The 9988-nt window shown below is 62.2% G+C and overlaps 1 protein-coding gene across 1 annotated transcript in view; it reads right to left on the minus strand.

The window, feature by feature from the left end:
* Nucleotides 1-973: 973 nt before the first annotated feature.
* The window catches only part of CACTIN (cactin, spliceosome C complex subunit), an 11791-nt gene continuing 2776 nt past the window's right edge, over nt 974-9988 (minus strand). The window contains exons 3-12 of the mRNA XM_004714384.2: nt 9892-9978; nt 7653-8127; nt 6775-6870; nt 5999-6144; nt 5568-5730; nt 5279-5393; nt 3292-3484; nt 2958-3080; nt 2573-2883; nt 974-2340 (exon numbers count right to left, since the gene is read on the minus strand). Coding sequence (XP_004714441.1) covers nt 1850-2340; nt 2573-2883; nt 2958-3080; nt 3292-3484; nt 5279-5393; nt 5568-5730; nt 5999-6144; nt 6775-6870; nt 7653-8127; nt 9892-9978 — 2200 coding nt within the window. The 3' untranslated portion in view covers nt 974-1849. The remainder of the gene's footprint in view (nt 2341-2572; nt 2884-2957; nt 3081-3291; nt 3485-5278; nt 5394-5567; nt 5731-5998; nt 6145-6774; nt 6871-7652; nt 8128-9891; nt 9979-9988) is intronic.

Here is a 9988-nt window from a genome sequence, read left to right on the forward strand (position 1 = left end):
CAATTGGCAGGGGCTGCCTGGAGGATATTCTGAGGAATTGAATGCTTTGGCCACTCTGTGATTTATTTGTGATGTCTGCCATGGATTCAGAAAGGTTTGGAGAGGGTGTGAGTGCTGCCACATTGGATGTCCCTTGTTCTGGACCCAGTCGGTTGGGGTGGGTCAGGTCTGCAGTGTCACGCTTTCTCCCACTCCTGTCATTGAGGTGTGCTCAGCTGAGGCAAGGAGGGGTCCCCTGATGAGCTGGGAGTGCATGGGGCTGGCATCACGCCTGGCCTGCTCCAGGGCCTTCCAGCCTCAGCACTATGGACTTTGGGGGTTGGATCTCTCTGGGGGGGCATGGGGGAGACAAGGAGTGGGGACATGTTCAAAGCCCATGCCTTAGCCCTCATCCCAGATTTAATCTCCAGGTTGTCCCAAAGCTGCAGGGAGCCGCCAAGGGTCCTTGAGCAGGGCAGGAATATATATGAACAGAACTAGTGGGGGCTGGAGGCAAACCCAAGTCCTGGGGCCCCAGGGTGGTTGCCTCCCCCCCCCCAACCTTCCCACCCCAGCCAGCACTGCTGGTCCCAGGCCAGAAACTTCTCTGGGGTGGGGTTGTTAGGGGCACTACGGGCTACTGAGCAGCATTTCTGCCCTCCACCTACTCGGTGGCAATAGCACCCCACCCCCAGCCGTGACACCCACAAATGTCTCCGGCCGGCATCTATACTGCAAAATGGGGGTGACGAGCTTGTCCTCAAGTGGCCGTGCTGCCCCCCTTGCATCAGTATTACCAGCTGGAGAATGGGATCAGCCCCTGCCGGATAGGAGACGAGGGAGACAGTTATGTATGACGGGGGGGCGGCCAAGCGGGAAGCTTGTGGTTAAAAACCATCGACCCAGTGCTATCCGCTGTCCTGACACGCCAGATGTTGAGGGGACACCGAGGCCAGGCTGCAAGCAAACTGTCCTGGCTCTGCACGACCCTCCCTTTACTCTAAAATAGAACATTTATTAAGAAACGGGAAGTTGGCGGTATTTTTTGTTTTAACCTAAAAATGCTTTGAAGGGCAGATGACATTTCCTGACAAGGTGTGGTGTGGGGGTGGGGTGGGTGGGGTTGTGACCACCTGCAGGGAGTGGCTGTTTCCAGAGTTTCAACCTTCTGAGAAACGTAGATGTGGTGGCGTTTCTTGGCAGCTGCTCGAGTGGGGGAGTGGATGCCCCCATGGGCTCTGATCCAGTCTCTGCTGCCCACATTCTGGGTAGTCCCCATGTGCCTGGTGGCTGTGGGGGTGGGGTGTTCTGGGTCCTGAGTGGCAGGCGATGTGTGGTCCCAGCTCGGGTTCGTGGTGGGCCATCAGTGGACAACTCTGCCAAGGAAGGGCTCTCCAAAATGGGGCCCCCTGTGCAGTGCCCGGGATGTGACAGGAGAGCCTGCTTTGGTGCCCTCAGGGCACATGGGAGGTGCTGTCTGGCTCCACAGGCCAAGGGGCTCAGGGCATAGCCCGGCCTCACTCAGCCCGGCTCTAGGCTGGGACCGGTCAGCTGTCTCCAGTCTCCCCTGGCCCAGGTGCATTTCAGAGAGGGTGACTGAGGCAAGGAGCAAGGAGGCGCAGCCTCAGCATGACATGGCCCCAGGGAAATGCCACCAGGGCCTCCCTGGCGCCTCTGCCTGGGTCCCCAGTGGGCCCATGGGTAGGGCAGGCCAGCAGTGCCCCAGAACCCTATTTGGGTCCAGGGGGCAGAGAGAGATTGGGGGCAGGCCAGCAGCATCCCCCATCCCTTTGTCCAAGTGCAAGGGAGGGGCAGGCCAGCGGCATCCCTCCCTCCTTCCTGTCCCGGTGTCCTGCATGGCACGTGGGCCTCACCGCCGGTAGCGGTAGCGTTTGAAATGGAACCAGAGCTGGAAGATGCCGTTGGCGAACTGGCAGCGGAAGCCGTGTCGGTGCGAGTACTCCCACTCGCGGCTGACGATCTTGAAGGCGATGTCCTCGTACGGTGGGCCCGCGTGGAAGCGCAGCGTGGCGAAGTCCTTGTTGTCGGTGCAGGCCTCCAGGAAGTACTCGGGCGTGGCGCGCTTGTCGATGAGGTCGGGGTAGAAGATGTTGAACTTGTAGCCCTGCACGATCTTGGGCGGCGGGTTGTCGAAGTCGTAGTGCGTCTGGTTGTACTTGTTCCACTCGAAGCCCGTGTGCACGCGGTTGAAGAAGCGCGGCTTGCGCGGCCGGTACTTGTCGGCCCACAGGTAGGCCTTGCCGGTCAGCGGCAGCTCCACGCTGAACTGCGCCTCGTCCTGCCCCATGCCCTCCTTGGCCCGCCGGAAGAAGATGTCTTCAGCGCTCTCGCTGGCGTCGCCTGCGGGGTGGTGGTGAGGGTGGGTGAGCGGTGTGGAAGAAGGGGGACCTGATGCACCTCCCGCACCGGGGGTGCACCCAGGAGCCTGAGAGGTGTGGGCCGGTAATGCGCGCGCATGCCTAGAGCCAGAGAGGCTTGGGCCGGGAAGGAGGTGTTGGGGGAGTCGGGGTCCAGTGGGGCGGAGCGCGCAGAGGCATCGGAGAGGCGTGAGCCGGGCGGGGCGCTTGCGCACCTGTGACCTGGAGCTGCTGGCGTGAGAGCAGCAGGCGCTGCAGGTCCTCGTGGGCCTCGATGACGTGGGCGTCCAGCGGCAGCTCGTGGGGGCTCAGCAGGCGGGGGCTGTAGCGGGCCGCGTCGTAGTCGTCCAGGCTCTGCTGAATCAGGTCCTCCTCCAGCAGCACGGCTGCGCCCTCCGCTGCCGCGCCCTCGCCCTCGCCCTCGCCTTCGCCTTCACCCGCGCCTGTGTCTGCACCCTCCTCCGGGCCGCCCTCCGCAGAAGGGCCGGCGGGACTGGGGGCCGGGGCTGGCTCCTCGGGCTCTGGACTGTGGGGACAAGTCTGAGTCAGGAGAGGGGCTGGGGGAGAGCAGGGTAGATGAGGGGAGGGGGGCGGGGGTACCTGCGGCTAGGCGAGGGCGGCTCGGTCTTGAGGATGGGGAAGAGGGGCCCACTCTCCACGCCCTGCTCCTGCTTGAGCTTGTACAGCTTCTGCCGCAGCACATCCTGGTGTCGTTCGCGGAGCCTGGGACACGGGGGAGGGGCGGTCAGGCCTCCACTGCCCACTCCGCGCCTCAGGACCTTCCAGGGCTGGGGAGGGGAGCAGGAGCCAGGATGGTAGGCTGTGGGGAGCGAAGGAACGTGGGCAGGGAGGCAGCGCCAAGCTACATGTTTACAGGACCCCTGCCAAGTATGCAGGGGGTGGAGGGGAAGGGGGCCAGGCGGGCGGGGCTCACCGGGCCCGTGCCATGTGCGCACGCAGCTGCTGCAGCAGGCTCTCCCAGTAGCCCATGTCCAGGTTGGGGCCCCCGGCGCGGATCTTGCCCTCGATGCCCTGGAAGATGACTTGTAGCTGGCTGTACGTCTTGCCCTTGAAGACCGACTGCACGTCTGAGCTGACAGATGCGTTGACGCCCTCGCGGCGCTCACCTGGGGGAGGGGGCGCTCAGCATGGCATCCTAGACCCTTAGCCTGGCCACCCCCCACCCAGGACCCCTGTAAGCTGAGCCCCCCCACGGCTGGATGGCTGGTGTGTTCTCAGCGGCGCCAGCCAAGCAGACATGCACCGCACCCCTCTACCCTCCATAGGTCCTATTTCAGGGGACCTCAGCAGCTGGCCTCTGGATCAGCCCCTACCCTGGTGGGCTTGCTGTGTAGCCCTGGATGGTGGCTCACGCTCTCTTGAGTGGAGAAGACACGGGGGAGGGGGGAAGAGTTGCACATGGGCGTGGGAGGGAGAAGGGCCCCCCCACCATACCCCAGAAGTGGAGAGGCAGTTGTGGTCAAGCCCCCAGTAAGGTGGGATCCAGGCTCACCCCTACACCACCAGCAGTGACAGTGAGGGACTGGGCAGTGGCACTGACAAGAGGATGTGGGGCTCTACACAGTGATTCCTAAGCTGCCCAGTGGGAGGGGGGATGCCCACCTGGGGGCGGGCGCCGTTCTCCTGCCCTGCTCTGTAATGTGCTAACATCTGTGGAGTGCCCAGACATGCAAACCTTTCCACCATTAAGTCAGAATTTCCACCCCAGCCAGAGGCAGCTCAGAAGCAAGGCTGGCAAAGGCCACAGCCTTGGAAGCTGCTGGGCACAGAGCAGTGACAGCCCCTAATGCTGCTGGAGGACGACATCAGGCTTGGTGAAGCAGGGGATCCGCGAAAGAGGGCGGCCCTCGATGCGACTGACACGGTGGGTGTCAACAATGGGCCTAGGGGCAGTGCCCAGGCCAGCGCAGGGCTGGGCAGTGTTCTGTTGTACACGGGCTCAGACCGACTCAATAACAACATGGGCTGGAAGCGTCATTGTCGGGGGTCCCAGCGCTCAGAGAGCCGCTGTCCCAGCATGCACTACGCGTTGTGCGCTTTCAGCCAATCCCATCTTCACACGCCCTCCCTGGGGCACAGGTTGCCCTGTCCTCCCTGTGCAGACAGGGCAGCTGGGCTCCGCGGAGTGACACGCCCCACAGAGGCCACTAAGCTGGGTAGCAGCCTGGACAGGAACACCCCTGCCCAAGAGCTGCCACATGCCCCTCTCGCACACAGACACCCAAGGGCAGCCCACGGGGGAGAGAGAATCAACACACTGACAGAGATAAAAGGGACCGGTTCATTTCCCCAGGAGGAAGGAAATGCCCCGACCACCCTCATGCTGATGCGCATGCCCAGGATCCTGGGAGGAGGGGGAGCGGGGATGGTCACCGCCAGGCTATGCCCCCACGCGGTGGGCTGCGGTAATGTTAGAGTGCCATTCAATGGGAGGGCGGCATTGATGCCCACGGGAGGCCGGGTGTCTGGGTGGGAACGGGGCCCTAGTAGGCTGGGGTTGATAGAGGCCAGGGGTGCTACTCCATAGCCCACAGGGCACCTCCTCCCCCAAGCCTGTGTGGGCCATGCAGGATGGTGGCCAGGGGGGCTTAGCACTAGTTCCCGCGTTAGGACACGGAGGGGGCGTAAGAATTTAAACTGTGGGTTGAAGGAGGCCAAGGGCGGTGCACAGCTGCGTGGGGCCTCCGACCGGGTACCGCCTGGTATGTCCCCAGCCTGGAGCAGCTGCCCACGTGCTGCCCCCTGGTGTTGATGAGAGGCAAGGCGCCCCCTGCCAGCCCCCCATGCAAGGGGGCCGTGTTAATGACTCATGGAGAAACAGGTCAGGTGGCATGGGGGACTTGGACATTTGCCAGAGGAGTCTGCAGGCCCTGCCCCCTGCCCAGGGACACCACGCTCACCGGGGCCCTTCCCGGAGGCCTCGAGCTTGCGGAGCTTGGAGATCTCGTCCTCGGTGATGATGGTCATGTCCCGCCAGAAGTCCACGTTCTTGCCCTGCTCCAGCTCCATGTACACCTGCGGGGGCGGAGGGCCGTAAGGGCGGGGCTGAGCACCCTCATGGGCAGGGGAGAGGCATCCAGGGGTCAACGCAGGGCTAAAGGGGGACGGGGGTGTGCTCTTTGGGAAGGCTGAGCGGGGTGGAGAGCTGTAAGTGTCTAGGCGGGGCTGCGGGGACTGGCGGGCAGGAACCTGGATGTCCTCCAGCAGGTCCTCCATGTCGGCCACGGTCAGCCCATTGAGGAAGGTGTAGGGTTCGTGCATCTCCACGGCCAGGTCGTCGTCCTCGGCGCTGATGTACTTGGCCAGCAGGTCGATGGGCTTGGCACGCCCGTCCCGGATGCGGATCTTAGAGCTGGAGGGGCAGGCGTGTCACAGCAGGGAGCCCCTCACCAGGAAGCCCAGCCCTGCCCTCACTGGCTGAATGCGGGAGTCAACAGGTGACTGTGTGTGTATACGCGTGCGTGCGCAGGTACAGCCCCAACCATGACTTGACTACCCCACCCAGCCCAGCCCGGAGCGCAGCAGGACCAGCCTCCTGCACGCCTGCCCCGCCGCTTGGCCCCGCCCCTGCCAGGCCGGCCCCGCCCCGCCACATGGCCCTGCCCCTGCCAGGCCCTTACCGCAGCTTGGCCTGCTGCAGGTGGAAGTTGTCCTCCTGCTCCTCCCACGTCTTAAAGTGCTCCGCCTCCTTCTCACGCTGCAGCATCTCCAGCTCCTGCTCCCGCATGGCCTTCTCCCGCTCCCGCTCCAGACGCAGTTGCTTCACCTGTGGGACACCCGCTGCCCTCAGTTCATGGGAACCACCGGGGTCCTGGCTGAGGGGCCAATCCTGGTCCAGGTGGGCGGAGCTCGGGATACCCAGACCTTGAAAGAACTGTGGGGGCAGGAGGGGCCCTTTCTGCCCAGAGCGGCCACTAGGTAAAACCCAAGGGCTGAGAGGCGGCGGCGTGCAGCTAACTGAAGACACTGCCTGAGCGCCTGGATCCAGCTAGTCCTGAAAGCAGACCCGCTTGGGCTTTTCTGGGCCCTAAGCCAATCTAGATGGAGCCCGGCTAACAGAGAGACCCGGCTTTCCACTCCTCTGAAGCTGACAGTCTCAGAAACGCACAGGGAGGTTCTACCCTGCCCTAGAGTCTCGCCAGGGCTCAGAAGGGACTCAATGGCCCTGCAGTAACACTGCAGGCTAGCTGTTGGGTAGCCAATCAAGCTTGATGGTTCAAACCCACTAGTGCTCTGGGGGAGGAAGACGCGGCTGCCCGCTCCCCTATAGACTGACAGCCTTGGAAACCCACTGGGGCGGTTATCCTGTGTCCTACAGGGCTGCTATCGTATGAATCGACTTGACAGTGGTGGTTTGCTTCGGCTCAAGGTGGGTGTGTGCTGGGTGGGCGCCCACCTTCTGCAGCTCCAGACGGTTGTCCTCCTGGATCCGCTTGTTCCGCTCCTTCAGCTCCTTCTCCTCCAGGTGGCCGATGCCTTTCTTCTCCAGGGCCTGCAGGACACAGCACGGAGCTTCAGCCGGGAAAGGGGGAAGGAGGGGCTGGGCAGCAGGGGCCCAGCTCTCAGAGCCCCACCCCCAGAGAGGCCTGGACCCCCAGATGGAGGATGTGGCCCAGGCAGAGCGTGTGTTCGGCTCTGGGGTAGGGGGCCTCCCTCCACTATCCTGACTCCTGCTAAGAAGCTCCCAGAGCCAGTAATACAATCCCACCCCGGGTGGTCCCTGGGCAGGGATTCGAGGAACACGCGTGGCTGCCCCAGAGGCATCTTGGTCCGGTCTATTCTCTTCCCACCACCCCCTACCCCACCCACCCAGGCCTCAGATCAGCTGAGGGAAACCCTACGGGGCACAATTCCATGCTGACCCGTAGGATCTCTGACATCCAGGCAACTTCTGTCATGCTAATGAGGTCACATAGGGGCACCCCCAAAGAGGGACCCTCCCCTAAAAGCTGACAACCTGAATCTAAAGTCCCAGCCTCCCAACCTGGGCGGTGATAAGTTCCTGTTCGCTAAATCACCCAGGGGTGACATTTCAGCTCCAGATGAAGGCGGGCTGGGGTCAGCTGACCCCCACCAGGTCTGTGGAATCAAGGGGCCACAGAAGCCCCCTGCCCTGTGGTGGGCCTGGCCTGGCCCCTCTCCAGCCCTAAGAAGGTACTTGAAAGGCTAGTCTTGTGGTGGTGGGCTACCTGAAAGAGGCAAGCTGGTCCACGTGACACGCAGCTATTGGGGACCCTAGGGACAGAGCTACCCCAGCTGGGCACCCAGGCTGACCTTGTTCCAGATGAAGGTGCCCAGGAGGTTGTTGTCGCCGAAGGGGTTGTCGGTGTTGGTGTATCCCATGTACTCCTCGCCCCAGCCCATCTTCTCCCGCTTCTTCCTCTCCTTGGCCTCCTTCTTGGCCAGCCGCCGGGCCCGCTTCTCCTCCGGTGTCTCGAAGGCCTTCATCAGCTCCTCCTGCTGCTTCCGCTCCTCCCGCAGCCTTAGCCGCTCCTGCAGGCTCTGCTGGTGGCTCCGGGACACAGCTGCCTGCCGGAGGCTGGGGAGGCGGTCAGGGGACATGGAGCTGGACGTCGAGGAGCCTGGGGACCAAGAGCGTGCTTGCCTCTGCTGGGCCCACCTGCCCCTCTGGTGCTCGTCCCCTGAGTCAGACGGGGAAGACGTGTCCCTTGAGTGCCAGCGAGGTGCCGGGCTCGGGCTCCGGCTCTTCCGCCCCTGCCGCTGCCAACGTTTCTCCTCCGAATCTGACCTGCGGGCAGCACAACAAAGGTCTCCTTAGGGCTGACGGACAGGTGTTTGTCTGGCAAAGGGGTGGTACTGAGGGCCTGCAACGGGGTTCACCATCTGGGGTCCTGACAAGAACACACAACACTCCAGCACAGACTCATGCTCCCTTAAGCATGGCCATCAAGTCGGTGCCGACTCATAGCGACCCTCCTGCGAGTTTCCAAGACTGTAACTGGTTAGAGGAGTACAAAGCCCATCATAGTAACTGGAAATCCCCTTACAGGGGAGTCGTGGGGGGAGACGGGCCAGTCAGGGTGCAGTGTACCAAGACGAAACATACAACTTTCCTCCAGTTCCTAAATGCTCCCCCACTCCCACTACCATGATCCCAATTCTACCTTACAAATCTGGCTAGACCAGAGGATGTACACTGGTACCGATAGGAACTGGAAACACAGGGAATCCAGGGCGGATGATCCCTTCAGGACCAGTGGTGGGAGTGGTGGTAACAGGAGGGTGGGGTGGAAAGGGGGAACCGATTGCAGGGATTTACATGTGGCCTCCTCCCTGGGGGACAGACAACAGGGAAGTGGGTAAAGGGAGATGTTGGACAGTGTAAGATATGACAAAACAATGATTTATAAATTATAAAGGGTTCATGATGGAGGCGGGAGCAGAGAGGGAGGGGGGAAAATGAGGGGCTGATGCCAGGGGCTTAAGTGGAGAGCAGATGTTTTGGGAATGATGAGGATAACGAATGTACAAATGTGCTTTATACAATGGATGGATGGATGGATGGATGGATGGATGGATGGATTGTGATAAGAGTTGTATGAACCCCCAATAAAATGATTTTTTTAAAAGGGAGTAGAACGCCTCAGCTATCTTTCTGGGAGCAGCTGCACACCTGGCACATCGCAGTGCAAAAATGTAACCACCACACTCCCGGGGCCCCTCGGGCGAAAACACAAGAGTACAATTTCAGAGCATGCTCACACAGAATAATGACACAGTTACCGGGGATGAAGCCGGGGAACCCGGTCAGTTTAGGGCTGGGGGGGCGCTTCTGTGGCGGTGGCATTGGGCAGAGACCCGACAAAAGTGGGCAGGGCAGGAGACGGGCCATCTGATTCTAGATAGGGGAACAGCCAGTGCAAAGGCCTGAGGGTGGATTAAATCTGGTGAGTTGGAGTAAAAGCGGGGAGGCCTGTGGTCTATGGGGCACAGGGAGGCTAGGGCTCACCCCAAGTGGTGCGATCTGTCACTTATCGTCAGCTCGCCGCCCGCTGACATCTCACCTCTGAGCAAGGGCTGTCGACTCTACCTCCAAACCCCTCTCGAATCTATCCGTTTCCTCTGCCTCTCTGAGGTCAAGGCCGGCATCATCGCTGTTGCCTGGCCAACAGTCCACCCCCTCCCCTGGTGTCATTCCACTTAGCCCTCCCAGCGCCTTCTCTAGGGGAAGCCACAGAAAGTTTTGCCAAAGTCGGCCCAGACCACAGCACTCCTCCCTCCTGTGTGTGTCATCCCCCACGACTTCCGTTTCCCTCCAAATAATGACCAGACTCCTGGACACGGTGCACAGACCCCGCGCGATCAGGTCGGTCTCCCACTACCTCTCCCCCTCGGCTCCCTCCGGGGCTCCTTGCAGACGCTGCCGCCACGGGGCCTTTGCGCCTTTTAGCGCCCAGGCACGAACGCCTCTCATTAACTCGGGGTCTCCTAGCGCCGGGGTCTCCACACGCGCTGGACCGGGCGCTGCCCGAGGGCCAGCAGCGATGCCCACCTGCGGTCCCGGCTCCGCGGCCTCCGCCTGCGTCGCCCCTCGTCGTCCCGGTGCCGCCGGTGCCGCCGGCCATGGCTCCCGCTCCGACTTCTCCGGT

The sequence above is a fragment of the Echinops telfairi genome, unplaced genomic scaffold, assembly GCF_000313985.2.
Source record: "Echinops telfairi isolate 266 unplaced genomic scaffold, ASM31398v2 ScPeMD7_7459;HRSCAF=8497, whole genome shotgun sequence".
NCBI lineage: Eukaryota > Metazoa > Chordata > Mammalia > Afrosoricida > Tenrecidae > Echinops > Echinops telfairi.